Source organism: Callorhinchus milii, unplaced genomic scaffold, assembly GCF_018977255.1.
Source record: "Callorhinchus milii isolate IMCB2004 unplaced genomic scaffold, IMCB_Cmil_1.0 Scaffold10, whole genome shotgun sequence".
In the NCBI taxonomy this organism is placed as follows: Eukaryota; Metazoa; Chordata; class Chondrichthyes; order Chimaeriformes; family Callorhinchidae; genus Callorhinchus; species Callorhinchus milii.
Window position 1 is genome coordinate 3,276,605 of NW_024704751.1, and position 16,371 is coordinate 3,292,975.

General features: G+C 38.7%; 1 protein-coding gene across 5 annotated transcripts in view; it reads left to right on the top strand.

Moving 5' to 3' along the window:
- Nucleotides 1-16,371, top strand: part of ksr1a (kinase suppressor of ras 1a) — a 72,667-nt gene that overhangs the window by 48,252 nt on the left and 8,044 nt on the right. For 3 of the 5 annotated variants that reach the window (XM_007900693.2, XM_007900696.1, XM_007900697.2), the window contains exons 3-19: nt 4,848-4,995; nt 5,432-5,891; nt 6,647-6,831; nt 7,859-7,928; nt 8,552-8,635; nt 8,880-8,941; nt 9,264-9,373; nt 9,871-10,036; nt 10,350-10,391; nt 10,605-10,662; nt 11,752-11,800; nt 12,433-12,833; nt 13,400-13,496; nt 13,651-13,784; nt 14,531-14,662; nt 15,083-15,218; nt 15,520-15,653. In XM_007900693.2, coding sequence (XP_007898884.1) covers nt 4,848-4,995; nt 5,432-5,891; nt 6,647-6,831; nt 7,859-7,928; nt 8,552-8,635; nt 8,880-8,941; nt 9,264-9,373; nt 9,871-10,036; nt 10,350-10,391; nt 10,605-10,662; nt 11,752-11,800; nt 12,433-12,833; nt 13,400-13,496; nt 13,651-13,784; nt 14,531-14,662; nt 15,083-15,218; nt 15,520-15,653 — 2,468 coding nt within the window. The remainder of the gene's footprint in view (nt 1-4,847; nt 4,996-5,431; nt 5,892-6,646; nt 6,832-7,858; nt 7,929-8,551; nt 8,636-8,879; nt 8,942-9,263; nt 9,374-9,870; nt 10,037-10,349; nt 10,392-10,604; nt 10,663-11,751; nt 11,801-12,432; nt 12,834-13,399; nt 13,497-13,650; nt 13,785-14,530; nt 14,663-15,082; nt 15,219-15,519; nt 15,654-16,371) is intronic. The other 2 variants (XM_007900694.2, XM_007900695.2) reach the window with 2 other exon arrangements.

Here is a 16,371-nt window from a genome sequence, read left to right on the forward strand (position 1 = left end):
TTTGTGGAGTGGTTGGGACAGAATTAAATAAAACAAATGTGAACACAAAGGAAATGAAGTGGGTGAGACAAAAGAGCAACTTGGAGAGGAATAAAGAAGGTGGGAGAGAATGAGTTAAAGAAAAGAATAATTTTGAGTGATATCTGAGCAAAAAATCATAGCAAGACGGAAACTAAGGCAGAGTAAAGAAAATATACTAGACCGAAATAGAGGGGAAATAAAGGTGAATAATAACGCCAGCTTGGAACGCCCACCATTATTTTTCAACAAAATCATAGTGAAAACTGTGTGGCTGATGTTTGGTTCCATGGTACTGGCAGCCTCCAGTAACTTGCTCAAGTGCCTGTTCATGTGTGAACTTCAGGTTTGTGCTATTAAAGCTTAGAGCCAACAAAGTCCTCATTCAGTATCTGCAAGTGTATCATTTCTTCAGGTGTTGTCAGATGGCAAATGGGAAGGAACCTTGGTCAGTTTGGGCATTTGAGGTACTACACGGTATTAACTTTTTCATGTTTTCCTATCCAGTGGTAATTATTTTTATAGATCAATTGGAGATTCTAGAGCGTACTACCTCTAAAGGACTGAGATGCCAGCCTGACTTAGTTGGTACCACTCTTGCCTCTGAATCAGAAAATTGGGTTTGAGCCCCACTCATAATCTCAGCGACACCAGTTCAGTGGCGAATGAGATGTTAAACAAAGGCCCATCTGCCTGCTCAAGTGCCTATTAAACATCCCATGCCATGATTTGAAAAAAGATTTTTTTTCTGCTGTCCTGGCCAATAGTGCCCTAGATACAATTGGTCATTCGCTTCATGGTTGTTTTGGGGACATTGCTACTTGCATATTGGTTGCCATGTTCATCTACAAACTCTACAGTTCCTACATCCCCTTCTGTACTAGCTGTCAGGATAAAAGGCAAGTTGCAACTTGATCCTTCCTAAAATCTATTCATTGGGTTAGATGCAACCGTTGTCTAAAATTATTACTTTTATGAAAAAATGGAGTGATCTCTGGCAGGTTTGATGTGGATGTACTCTTGAAATGTATCAAGGAAGGCTTCAAATAATGAAGGCTCTTTCCAGACTTAATTATATCTATGAGTTGATAATTTGCTGTGATCAAGGCACAAAATGTATAACACAGAAGAGTAATAATAATGGTCCTTGCATTTGATTGGGTTGCAATTCACTTGCATTTCACATTGGTTTGCCATTTCAATGCACTTCACAATGTATACTGCAGTATATAGAGACTGTATTTTGTAGGGAAATGTGGCGGATGGCAATTTGCACATGACAATGTCCCACAAGCAGCCATGAAACAAATGACCAACTTTATTTGGGGATTGTTGGCCAGGTCACCATAAATCTATATTGTGCATCTGTGAGGGGTACAAGGCGTGTTTGGAATGTCTTGTTAAATTGGCGTGGCTATTTTGTCCTGAATATGCTAATTAGTTTCTGGCGCTTTGAATTTTTTTTGACACTTGAATGACTTCGACTGGATTGCAAATCTCTTTTGGTGTTGCATAATCCATGAACTAAACGGCTGTTCCCGTCAATATGCAGCCATTGTCTGACATGTTGCGGAAACACTTTGGACGAAACTAAATTAAAAAAATGTTTCAAGTCCAGTTGTCGAGCTGTATTTTGAAGCTGGGTTTCAACCTTTGGTTTTTAATTTCCTTGACATTTGCAATATAAGAACAAGGCTTTATTGAGGCAGCAGAATGTAATGGGTTTTTCCCACTTCATACAAAATTCTTTATTTGTGCTGAAAGATTCCATGTTAACAATTGAATGCTTTGTTCTGTGATGCTGACCAAGTTCTATTTATACTCAGTTTCATTAATATTCATGGGTTCAGTGCAATTGTATTTGTTTCACACATGGGTGTAACTGTGAGGAAATAATATACGTGAGCGTTTAGACTCTTAAGCAATTTTGTGCTTCTTGAGGTGAGGACGATTCATACAGCAGAATGACAGATCGTCTCCTACCAGCAGCAGTAATAATAATCCTTGCATTTGATACAGCACCTTATCACGTCTTCAAGGTCACAAAGCACTTCACAGAATATACTGTAAAGTGAATTGACTGTATAACTTGTGGGCGGGTCTGTGCTATGAACCCTATCTGCTCAAAGCTAGTAAACTACCGAAACTAACCTGATAATAGGAGCTGGAGTTCCCAGAGGTCAAAGGGCAGTGTTAGAACATACTGCACCACCCAGTCCATCCTCCACTTTGAAAGAATTTGACATTCGTGTTTTTTGTCGCCATTATAATTCACACTCCAACTGATGTGTGCTATTTAACAGTCAACATTTGACGTGCAGTATTAATTTGTTTACAAATTAAAATGATACCTGCTAATTTTACTCAAGCGTTCAAGTGTAAAGCCCCAATAAGTGACTTCCAAATGCAATTTCCGAACCTTCTAGGAGAAATAGCTCAGAAGCCTTCTACGGGATCGGTAGTAATTTCAGCACAGGAGTAGATGGTTGCTTATGCTGGTTCTACGTCTCCCACTGGAGCTATCTTCTTATTTATACATTTGCTTAGCTAAATTAATTGCACTCTCAGCTTTGGGTCAGAAAGTTGTGTCCTCAAACCTTTATTTAAATGTCTATCAACTGCCGTCCCAGGTGCTGAAAATAAATATCAACAAAAAGCACAACGCATGCATAATTAGACTCTTTATCCAATTCCAATCCTGGAATCCTATATCTTGTTTGAATGCTAACGGTCAGAATTCCTTCAGACCTTTATTGGCCTAAATGAACCAAATGCTAGATTCCTCTGTAAGGACAAGGCCCAGAGTTAGAATCAGAAGAATGTAGCTCGCCAAAAATGGCACTTCAGTCAGCAGTAGCATGAATGAACAGCCTGTATAGCAATAGGACAAGGACAGTTTGGCAGGATTTTTGTATTGTCTGAACACCCCGTCCTCCTGTCAGAACATATCTTGTCTGAGCTGCCACATTCATATCCTGGGGAGGGAGCAAAATAGGACTGACTGTCAGCAACAACTCTCATATGGTGCATCCCAGGTTAGGGCAGGGACTTCACATGCTGGCATGACAAGGACATTCAAAGGCTCTTGCGGCTCATTCACTTTTTAATACTGTTCGGGGACAAAACCATCCAAATGCTGCCAGAAATGGAAACACTATTGTGCTTGTATAAATGCAACCCAAATGCTGGAGGCTGAGGTGGTGAGCAACAACAATAACAAATTGTATTAATACAGCACCTTTCACGTCAGGACGACGTCCCAATCACATAACCTCCTGCATCTTCAGATTGCAGCTAATCATATTGGCAAAAAGTACTGTGTGTAAACCAAGATTGCAGAACAGACATCAAATTGAACTGTCAGCTTTATAGAGTTGATAGCACTCTCCCCACAGGGTGCGAATCATGGGTGCTAACCTTTATTGGCCTAAACATTGGGATTTTGAACTGACAGCCCAGATTCTAGTGCAATGAGGAGACCTGCGTTTGTCAGAGGTACTGTCTAGTTTAATGGGTGGGGTGTAGGGAATCCTGCATTGTCAGAGGTTCTGTCCTTCAGACCAGATTAAACTGTTCCTGTCTGCCTGTTCAGGTGGACATTACACATCACATGATTCAACTCTAAAGAGAAGGGAGTTTCTCCTGATATCCCAGTGTCAGAGTAAATTGGTCATTCGGGTCCTGGCTGTTTGTGGGTCCTGCTGTTTCCAAATTGGCTACTGTGTTTGGCTGAAATGCAGACACTTCACAAATTTATTAAGTGCTTTGAGAAGTTTTAGTGTTTATTAGCTATATAAAAATGCAATGTGTATAATGCAAGCCAACTCCTGGCTTCCTCCTGACTGCATGCTAACTATGCATCACATTGCTTGATGTGAGTTGAGGCTTGATGATCCTTGCATTTGACATAGCACCCAAATGGATCCATCATATTCACACTGTACTATGTATTGCCTGTACTCCCAAGAAAATATTGGGTGAATGTTGGTCAGTGTGTTGTAACTTAGAGAATAACTGAATTATTGGACAGAATTAGATTCTGCCCAATAAGTCAGAGAAAATGATCAGCAAAAGCATTGTTTTTCAGAGATGAAATATTTGAGAAGCATTTTCAGTATCAAAAGACTGGAGAAATTGACTGACTAATTTATATCTGAATGATTTCCCACTGAATATTGCTTAGTGAGGCTCATATATGGGTTAGCTTCAATTTTTATTGATTTAAAACAAATATTTTTGGGGGGCCCAACTGTTGTAAATTATTCAGCTTCTCAAATGGTCTGAATACTTTATGTACCAAAGGATGGCCTTTGTAAACTAAAAGACTTCATTAAAAGCCTGAATGGCGCCTTTGAGCTGTCTGGTTCGGTGCAGCGAGGCCACTTGGCATCGCTCTCTCTCTTGCAAGCAGCTGCTCAATGTTGAGTTGCTCCCTCGATCTGCTGTTTTGTAGCACTGTTACTAGAACTGACATGGATGATATCACGTTGCAGTTTGGGACCGGAATCTACTTCCTGCAGCACAGTTTAATCCCTTAACAATGCGATTCAAAATTAATTCCTTTTGCGGTCTCAGTAGTGCACATGTGAAATAATTCCAAGCTGTTTTGAAAATTGCCTGAGAAACTGATTACGGTCAATGACACCCCATCATGGACCAAGCTGATTTGGATTAAGGAAAACTGTTGCCTTGCGTAATGTTGCTTTAAAAATTGCTACCAGTACCAAATTACTGTAGTCAACTCATTGTCACTTGGGTCCCATTAGGAAGAAAATGCTTCCTGTATTGAGACATGTTTTAATCTTAATATTTGCATATTTCTGTTTCAGAAGGTCCCAGGTGATCTGACGCTAGATCTTTTGCTGGATATGTCAGATGCTAAAGTCGCGGAGGCCATGAAGAGATATGGAGTCAACCCCGAGGAGTGCTGTCGGTTGAATGCTGCCCTCTCCTGTTTAAAGAGTGTAAATGATTCAGGTAATTGTTAATTACGTTATTCTAATTCCATCAGTATGTTTCACATTAGGTACTTTTTTTTTCTGACAATACCACAGCAACTTTGTGAAACTAGTGACTATCAACTGATGTGTGGTCATGTGATCAAAGACAGATTCAGTGTAAAAAAAAGATTAAATGCAGTGCCCCAAGTCTCTCGAGTATCTCATCCAATCCATTTTTTTTCTCCTACTAAAATGCATCTCTTTTTTAAGTAACGTTTTATAACTATTTGTTTCGCATAGGTTTGGTGTTCTGCTGAGAGGGAAAGTTTGTGTTAGCTGTCTCTTCTCATGGAAAATGCTGAAAATGTGGATATTGCCCTACTTGGGGCGAGATGTATTTTTATTCAAACTGCAGGAAAAGGACTGTTTTTTGATCCATTTTCATATCCTATGCCCTAATTTTGTTTCAACAGGTGGGGAGTTGCAAGATGATGCAATTCTCTGGACCTCATTTGAAACGAGACGAGAAAGCAGTACCATACCTCCTTCAGAGCTGATATGTCCTTCCAGTTCCAGGCGGTCACATAGTCCTTCTCTTGTTCCTAGACTGATCTGCCCTCAGCCACGTTCAGTGTCTGTGTCTGTTATCCCTTCGTCAGATTCTTCACTACTGTCAAATCTACCAGATAATTCAGCCGATCCTTTTCCACCATCCCCTCGCCCCGGTCGCTGGAAGCCAAGGACTCAAACCCTCACTATCACACCACCTGCCACACCTCCCTCAAAGAAGAAAAACCGATTCAAACCACCACGGACTCCACCACCACCTTCTAGGAAACTTATTCATCTTTTTCCTGGTTTCTCAACACTAACCAGGAGCAAGTCTCATGAGTCTCAGTTAGGAAACCGAATAGATGAGATACCACCTATTAAGTAATTTATTTTTTAATTATATACTTGTATGTCCTTTTTGGTCTAAAAGTTCTGTGTTTTTTCCTGAGGCAGTTCTACTCATGGAGAGTGTTTTATTGTGCTTTCTCAGTACATTGAAGCTTTCCAAACAGTATAGGCAGGGGGTGAAAATATTCTTTCGAGGAGGGGTGGGCTGAGTAAAACTTAATAGCTGTTGTGCTCAGGAACATTTTGTGTTATTCAGAGTTGAGTAATTCATAGTCAGAGCCCCGTTTTAGCGCAAATATAAAATAACGCAACATAAAATGAAAAAAAAGGCCAGACAAACAGGAAGAGAATTAAAAATTCAAGTCGGAAAAGGCTGTTTGCCTTTAAGACAGGTGAGCCATTGGCTTGACTGACAGGTCCTTCGGCCAGTCAGAGGTGAGGACACCCCAACGAGTAGCGCATAAGTGGGGTTAGGCACTGCCAATGAGTTGAGAGGGGTCCTGTGGGTGCTGGAGGTTAGTGCTGCTTGGCGGATTGGCTGTGGTCCTCAGAGCTTTCCCCTCCCAGCTCCCCTTAAACAAACATTCTGCCCAAGGAAGCTGCAAATTGCCCCCAGTGTATATTCTGGTATGTGAATTCTTGTAATGACAAAAATAGTTATTTAAACAAAATTTGAGAGAACTGCCAAAGTACAATTCAATGTTTTATTGTAATACCCTTTGGGTTATTTTCATCACCACTGCACAAAATGTTCAATTCTTATACTTTTCTCTTTTTTTGCCTTGAAGGTTAGGTAATAAGAAAAGCAGATTCTTTGTCAATCTAAACATGAATGGCAATGGGAGCAGCTGTGATGACATTCCTACTCGATCACCCTTATTACCAAATAGGCCTTTCTTTTCCCAGTCTTCTGGAAGTTCTCACTGTCTCCCCACAACGCCTTGTCCATCTGATGACTACAGTTCTCCAAAAAGTAAGTATATCTTATTCTAGTAATTTTGTGGCATGTATTGGGCACTCCCAAAGCCAACAGATCAGCTTGTTTCTGAATGGCATTGCATGATTGTCTTTCACTTTGCAAAAACATAGTGCTGGAATGATTAACGTGTGTGTTTATTAAACCTAAGTTTTATTGCCAAGCACCATCCAAACTGATTCCACACTTTTCCTTGGATCATTTCACACCGCGCATATTTCTCCTCCATTTCCTGGGTCAGAAGCGAACAAAAATTTGTTCCTGAATCCGTCATTCTAGATCTGACCACAGGGTGATGTTTGACCACCTTCCCTCATTGGGGAGGCATTATGTGTTTGTTTGCATATTATAGCAATGATAATATAGCTAAACAAAAAGAAGTTGTATGAGTCAATTTTGGATGATCAAGATGGGACAATAACCAGATTGAGTCCTGAAATGTTTGAGCTTTGCCTGAACATGTATCTTATGACAATGCATAAAGCATCGTGCTTGCTTTTCTGTGTTCAAGGTGCTGCAACTTCAACTTTACTTATTACTTGGTGGCTTTGTTATCCTCTTTTCACATGAAGTGTGGCATTATAGCAATTACTGGGAGTCAGCCGGATGTCAGACCCATGCACGTGTCGAAAAAACACCCGTCTGACCAAAAAAAACCACGATCGCTATATATCGTAGCAATATATAGCAAGTAAAATTCACTTCATGGCTTTTTGTGGGACATTGCTGTGTTGTCCTGTAAAATACGTAGTCATTACACTTTACAGTGTATCCTTTGAAGTTCTTCGAGATGAACCTCCTATGTGAAAGGCGCTGTATCAAATGTCATGATTATTATTATTGTCCCAAGTACAGAACACGTGTGTCTGTTTGAGGAGGGTGGAAGCATTGTTTACACCAATATTATTATTATAATTTGGTGTGGGATCTTAACAAAAATCGACATATATGAAATATGTATCTTTTAAACTGTTGATTTATTTTAGATTATTCAAGTTGCGCTAAATTTCTTTTCTCTTTTTAGACACTTTACATGTACCACGGGGTTCTCCTCCAGTTCAGCGAAGAGATTTTGGTCTTTCGATTACACATAGGCAAGTAATCAGCCACAGTAACAAGTGGTGCAACATTGTCTAGTGTAATGATTTCATTTATGTTGAAGTATATTACCTGCAGGAGTAGATTTGAAACAAGTATAGGTTGGTGAAAATAACTGTAGGCTGTTTGGTAAATGGTTTTATTTTAATTTTCAAAACTACTTTGATCATTCAAACCTTAGAAAATTTTAACCCACATTTTCTATAAAACTGCAATTGATCATTAAGGTCCTGGAAGTTACTGTTATTAATTCAGATAATTGGAACTAAATAACTTGCATTGGACTGGGTTTTTGACGTATTACATTGTTAAAATCTTGTTTGGTTTTACTATTGTGAAGTTTGGATGTTGTTTAGCTTTGGTGGTGTAAGTCACATCTGACCTTGAAAATAATTAATTTGCCCCAAATTATACAGTCAATTCACTTTACAATATATCCTGTGAAGCACTTTGAGATGTCTCGAAGACATGATTAGGTGCCGTATCAAATGCAAGGATTATTATTATTATATTGCTACTGCATGAAGCAATGCTCCACTTTCCAGCAATAAACATCGTTATTGATGTTGCACTGGAGAACCCAAGAGTGTTGTGAATCTTACTTTGGTTTTGCTCCTAGGTTTTCTACAAAATCTTGGTTGTCACAAACCTGTCAAGTTTGTCAAAGAAGTATGATGTTTGGAGTAAAATGTAAACATTGTAGGTGAGTACTACAAAGACTTTTGCAGGATTTTTTAAGTCTTGAATACCAAAAAACTGTGCAGGTATTTTGAGGTAAATATACATCCAGTGCACAGACTTTAGTGGTATAGGTGATTGGGTATAAATGCGTGAAATAGCCATTGATTAGAAGTTGGTATTTTACTATTTTTCAGATACTATATTATTGCCTGTCATTAGTTAAATTCATTAAAATAATTTGGATACTTCCTTGTATATCTCTCCAGATTAAAGTGCCACAACAAATGCACAAAAGAAGCTCCTGCATGTCGAATATCATTTCCTCAAAGTAAGTCTTCAGTTCACAATTGAGCAGATCGTAAATGATAATATGCTCATTAACTCGAAAAACAAGCTATATTTTAATACCCGGCTTGCATTTTTGTTGCATAGTTCTAAAGGCTATAGTCCTGCTTACTTTAGATGCGATCAACAAACTCAACACAGAATGAAAAAAAAATGTTCCTATCCTATCATAAGCTGGGTCACTGTAATTTATTATTCGTCTGTGCTTTGTGCTGAAGCCTGCTAATAAAGAAAATCCTGTCGAGTTTTCACGAAGAGCGGAGAGAAAAAATTCTGCCTTCTGAATTGTGCTTATTATGTTGCAGTACCAGCAAGAATCCGAAGAACAGAATCTGTGCCATCTGACATAAACAACCCTGTGGATAGACCTGCAGAGCTTCAGTTTGGCACTCTTCCTAAGGCACTAAATAAAAAGGTACCATAATAAACAACTACTACAATCCTGCATGTGTTTGCAAACCAATATAGTTTATTTGTTTTGGTAATTGCGTTGGGAGATTCTTGCTTGATTTTGAACTCTGATTATGGTTCTTTCACTATGTTTCGAAAGCCCAATGATTCACTATTACCGTATCTCATTTCTTGCTTTCAAACAATATCTTTCAAGTATCACAATGTATCACTGATGTAAGCGACAATCTCTGATAAGATGTTGAATACTGCTTAAGGATTTTGAAACTAAATAAGCGACAGCATTTTCAAACCATTTTGACAACAGGAATTAAATTAAACTCGTCAGTAATTAAATTTGCAAAGATTCATACGCTTTTTTTTAATGACTGCAACTGGCATACAGGGGTTAAACGGTCAGAACTGGACTTTATTGCTCAAAGCTATTCCTCATATTGTACTTCAAATTAGGAAATAAAGTGTAGCCCGAAAAATAAAATATATTTTTTAAATGTTTTGCAGGATCACGCACCAGCTTTGAATCAGCTTGATTCCAGCAGTAACCCATCTTCAACAACATCATCAACACCTTCTTCACCAGCACCTTTCCAGTCTTCCAATCCTCCCAGCGCTACCCCACCTCCTAACCCTTCACCAAAGGGTCCCAGGGACAGGTTTAACTTTCCAGGTAACTTTACACAACATCCGCTTGTATCTGACAAAACAAAGCGATCCACAGCAGTACTCGCATGTGTGAAAACCCTCTCTCTTTTTGAAATTTAGAAATCTTGTAAGGTGGTGCTCCTCTGAGAATATGAAAATCCAATACCCACATGTTTTTAATGTTTATCAGCATGGTTAGGGATTTGCCGGTTAACAAACTTTCTAGTGTGAAATGATTGATGAGTCTGCTTCATAGGAAAGGTGTTTGCTGGTTCCTATCCTGTCCTAACTGATTGGTTATGTTTCTGCCTGTTTGCTGTTCTCTTTTTTTTTCCAAGCTGCGTACTACTTTCATCATAGGCAACAGTTTATCTTCCCAGGTGAGTTGGCATTTCTACTAACATCATTTCTCTCTCCACTCTTTGTACTTGTACTTTTTTTACCGAAAACCTCTATTAACCTGTAGGAGATTCTTACAAGTAGTAATAACTGCAAATAGTTTAGTTTCCAGTTTGTTTTTTAGTGGGCTACATTTGTGGAATTACTCAATAAAGTAATGGAATTTTGCTGACCAAATAAATGTTGTCATTTAGACGTTCCAAGTCCTTCACCGCAAGTCACTCTACAGCTCGAGAGTTCTGAAGACACTAAGTAAGGATCTTTTTGCAATTAGTACTGATAAAATAAATACAGATTAAAAGAATTATCAATAAAACAGTGCTCGACAACTGGGCTATTATTGACACAGTGGAGATTGACGCCTGTTATGTTCCTATTAGTCAAATTTCTAATTCTGTAGTGTTGCATAGGAGTTGAGTTTAGGATCATATGCCTACTTTCCTGTATTAACTTTTCTTTGCTTGGACTGCAATAGTTTGTTTTGAACCTATACATCTAAATAGGCAAACAGCAACTGGTTACAAATCATCAGAGGCAGAAAGTAGGCTTGTTTGCCTGCTCTCTGCCTAGGGAACATTGTGGGTCCTTAAAATGGAGGGCGAGGAAAGTCATGGTTGAAATAATGGAAGTTTGTATTTTTAACTTAGAAAATTGCTTTCATCTTTCTCTCAAAGTGCCAAACACCACATTCTACTGTGGTAACTTTCTCATGGGTGCTGTTTAATTTTATTCCCAAATGAAACCTACTTTTATTGATTTTAATTTGCTGATTCTTTTTCTCTGCCATTTGCTTCCCCAAGTTCAAGCCATGTCATTGCCCTGTGCCTACAGGTCTCCATGGGCGCGATCATTGCCGCTTCGCGATGATCCCTTTGCATAAAGCCTTCCTCTACTTGTGTCATATTTTGGCATAGGAATTAATAAAGGGGCTTCATAATTAGTTATATCATCAAATCAACTAGCTAACATCTTGTCTGTTTGAGCTCCTTAAAGGTGCACATTGAAATACTGGGTTTTTGGTGAAGTGTAAGATGCACTAAAGCACTGATTTTGATAAATCACTATACCTAATCTCGTATTGATCGCTATGTTGAATCTAGCTATTATGAATTATTATTTAAATACTCCTTGATGCACTTAAGTGTAGAAATCTTTATTTGCATCACATAACTAGTTAATTCGCTTTTGTTCTTTAGATTCAAAACATCTAATCACATAGTTGGAGGTTTGGTTTTGCCCGTTTAATCAGATATCTTAGATTTACATATCTAATTTTATTTTCATGCCTCTGTTAGGGTTAATTTATGTCAAGGGTTAGGAAACTTATTCTTTGTCTTGCAGCACTGTAGAGGAGACTGAACCAGAAGCTGCTGAGGAGCTGGATGCAGAGGTATGTCAGCATTAAGCATTTAGTACAACAGCCCAGTACAGTACAAATTAAATGTCTTATCTGTTTGAGCTCTGTAAACATTAGTTTACATTTTTTAATGCAAATCGCTAATTTTATTTTGGAGCTGAAATGCACCTGGAGTCCCCAAAGAATTTATAATGTTCACCCAGGTTACAGTCTAATTATTTTGTAAGTCCTTATGTACCAGTATATACATCAGCCTTTAAATGGAAGTGTCTAAGTGTATTTATTTCAAGTGATTTAAGTTATCGATAAATATAAACATCAAAAGTTGGCACCTTACCAAAATATTTTGCTCAGAATAGATCTAATTCACTAGGACAGTGCCACAGTGTGGTGAGATTTTGGCTTCTGCCTGTGTATCACATTCACTGAACTTGGCAGTTTTAAGTGGGGCGGGGGTGGGGGGGAGCGGAGAAGCTTAACCTGATTCCACAAAGAAATAAGAGATGACTGAGTCACACAGTGCAACTGCTGCAAGCTTGCCTTTGGCAGAAATCTAGGGACAGGTTATCTCTTGGTCTAGAATGGTGCATTGTACGTAAAGAACTAAAGAATTTTAAGTAATTTTTGGAAAAAAACTCTTGACACAGTTAACGTTTCCCTTTCAGATTGAAGAGCAACCAGCTGAAGAAGAGGAGGAGGAGGTGAATAAATCTGAAACTGAATCTGAAGACGATGAGGTGGATGACTTGCCAAATTCAAGGTCCCACTGGAAAGGACTGATTTCTCGCAAGGCCAGCCAAACTAGTGTCTTCTTACAGGAATGGGATATCCCGTTTCACGAATTGGAAGTGGGAGAGCTCATTGGCAAAGGGCGATGGGGGAAGGTTCACAAAGGACGGTGGCACGGGGAAGTGGCAATTAGACTCTTAGAGATTGATGGAAATAATCAGGATCACCTGAAATTATTCAAAAAGGAAGTGATGACATACCGGCAAACAAGGCACGAGAACGTGGTGTTGTTCATGGGGGCTTGTATGCATCCGCCTCACTTAGCCATTATTACAAGGTAACTGAAATATCAATCATCTCTGTACGGAGTTTTAACCAAAATATCTGTTTTCATACAGGTAACCGTTTCAAATACTGTAATAAAAACAGAAGTCACTGGGAACACTCAGCAGATCAGGCAGCATCTAGACATCTTTGTTAGAACTCAGACGAAAGATCATCAACCTGAAATGTTAACTCACTTTTCTTGCTCCATAGATGCTGCCTGACCTGTTGAGTGTTCTCAGCGAATTCTGTTTGTATTACAGTATTTGAAACGTTACACAATCTTTTAGTTTGAAATACTGTGTTCAGCGACCACCATTATGAAAATTCTATTAAAAAAAATTAATTTTTTCTTCTTTCAAAGTTATCAGTAATTTAAATGGGGGTGGGGGGTTGGTGAATTATGGTTATTTTGTCAGTGTGACGCATTAGCATTACTATAGGCTGAACCTCAGCCTTGGCTAACAGTTGCATTTTGGACCACCTCCACTAGATGGAGAGAATCTATAATGTTTCTGTAATGATCTAACTCAGTTTCATGCAAACATAACTAACCAAACCTTCTTTTATATTATTTAGTTTTTGTAAAGGGCGAACACTCTACTCTTTTGTGAGAGATTCTAAAACCACGCTAGATATTAACAAGATGAGGCAAATCGCACAGGAAATTATAAAGGTAAGACTGGATCATTTTACATTATGTTTTACGTTGGCGTTAAACTTTTGTGGCTACAATCCTTTCTTTATATCTGTAAATTTATTTTCCTCATATTTTAACCTCTGAAAGTTGTCAATACCATGTAGCAGCTACAAATGTTTTTCTTTTTTAGGGGATGGGGTACCTTCACGCAAAGGGTATTGTGCACAAAGACTTGAAGTCAAAGAATGTCTTCTATGACAATGGGAAAGTTGTAATCACAGACTTTGGACTCTTTGGTATATCTGGAGTGGTGCAAGAGGGCAGGTAAGAATGTGATCTTTGCATAGTGTATTTCAATTCCAGGCATGAAAATTAGTCGATAGTCCCTTTGATTCAATCCATTTAGATTTTGAATCAAATCTACTCAAGGGAATAAATACAGTGATAACAAAATTGGTGCTTCAAAAATCTTCACTTGCCGTCAGTTCAAATGCAGTGCTGAGAAAGCTGTTATTTTGATAAGTTGCAATCTGATTCAATAACAACTTTCAAAAGGAAATTAGACAGGAATGCAAGAACATGGGAAAAGAGGGGGGGAGTGGGACTGATTGGGTAGCTCTTCCAAAGAGCAGGCACGATGGGCCGAATGGCCTCCTTTTGTGCTGTAATATTTTAAGATTCTATATTTTCCTGAATAAAAAGATGGTATAACTGCTAGACTTCAGTGCGATCTTTTTTGCCTGCTTTAAGAGTAAACACATTTTTAATTGTTAGTTGGCGGCAGTCTCTCCTTAAAGCTGTTGAAAACCATGCACATCCTTTTTGAGATGACTGTGATATGATAGACAGAGGGCAATTTTCCTTTCTGTGGTTAAAAGCACAAGAATGTTAACCACTGGAGAGGGGCAATAATGGATTTGAACCAAGTCTGCTTAATATTGGCATTAGATTAATTACGGCAATTAAGGATTCTACAGGGAAGACTATTCCACACCACAAAGTGTTCCCTTTCTTGATAAACATGTACAATAAGAGGTTTGATTTTTTTTTTACTTTCCAATTCACCACAGGCGAGAAAATGAGCTTAAGCTGCCAAATGGATGGTTGTGCTATCTAGCCCCTGAAATAGTCCGAGAAATGTATTCAGGCAAGGATGAAGACAAGTTGCCATTTTCAAAGGGTGCAGATGTATATGCATTTGGGTACGGTCTAAAACTAATATACTTGTGTAATTGTGTCATCTATGAAAGTTCGAGTTTTATTTTTTTTTAAGTCCAATTTAGTGTGCAAAACCAGTCCCTCAATAAAATTATAACTTGTGCTGTTAAAACCAGCAAACTAGGTTAAGTATTTCAATTATAGAAACAGGAGAAGGCTATTCAGCCCCTCGAGCCTGTCCCGGCATTCTATAAGATCATGGCTGATCTGTACCTCAAGTCCAATTACCTGCCCTTGCCTCATATCCTTTAATACCCTGAATTATACTTCACAACAGTTTTAATGGCTAGTTTTGGACTAATGGAGGATGGGGCCATTTTTCTTTTAATAACTGCTACGATCTAACAAATCATTTTTTTTAAAGATTTCTTCTGTTCATACTCATAGTTTCCTAATTCCTGCAGAACTATTTGGTATGAACTTCAGGCAAGAGATTGGCCCTTTAAGAATCAGCCTGTGGAGGCAATAATCTGGCAGGTTGGCAGTGGAGAAGGAGTCAAGAACATATTTGCTCAGATCACCTTGGGAAAGGAAGTGACGGTGAGTGAAGTATCTTTGGGAACATGCTCTCATAAGTTGGCTTCTGAGTACTATATTAACTTAGTGCAAAGAGAATATATTTTTTGTGCTTCTAGTTTCAATCCTCTTGATCTTTTTGTGCTTAGAAAGCAATATGTGTGAGCCTCGTAATAGTGGCACCCACATGCCAGTTTAAAGAACACTATGGTCTGAAGAATTCAGTCACTAACTTATTGCTTCTCAAATTCTCTGAATTCAATGGTTACTGAGGCTTTTAGGAGGAACCTGGCAACACTAACAACTGGGTTTATTTCTTCTGCAGGAAATTCTATCTGCGTGTTGGTCTTATGATTACCTTGAACGACCAAATTTTACTCAGCTGATGGAGATGCTTGAAAAACTGCCCAAACTCAACAGGCGCCTCTCCCACCCAGGCCACTTCTGGAAATCTGCAGAGTTAGTATCCCAGAGTTATATATGTTCTTCCCTTTTAAATTGTGCAGCTAGTCGGCTTATTTTTGTTTAGCATGTGTCTCACCCTCCAGTCTTTATGGCAGCCTTATATCCCAGCTGCCAAATGGTTTGATTTGTGCTGCAGTGCTGCAGCACTTTTTTGTAAGGTAGAAAGTCTTTTTAGAAAAAGCCTATTGCATTTTCATAATTGCTTTATTTTCATTTACGTTAAAAGTTACTTCTTCATAAATCAAATCAGGGTGTAGCACTTTGAATTTACAACTTGTTTATATTTTTTCACCCTTGTTTAAACATATTTCTGGCCCTGTGCCAGGCACAACTAAAGGCATGCAGACAACTTGGATACAGGCCTTTATTAAATCTACTACCAGATTCCGTAGGTCTGCAAGGGCAGCCCAGAGTGCATTTGGTTTGAGTTTTCCCTCACATCTTATACAGAAGCTCCCAGCTTCTCCCTAGCCAGCTTAGCCAATGTTGCTAACCTGCTGTGTTGGAATCACTGGTGGGAACATGCAACCAAGCATTTTTGTTCTGTTTATCTGCCATCTCTCTTCCTGTCCTTTGAGCACTGTGTGGTATCCTGTTGAAAACCTCTAAACCTGATCTCCTAACTTGTGCTACCCATTTCCATTTGAGCATCATGTTAAACTTTGTGCAATATAATATGCCTTTCCGATTAATTGCCAAACATTGCTGAAAT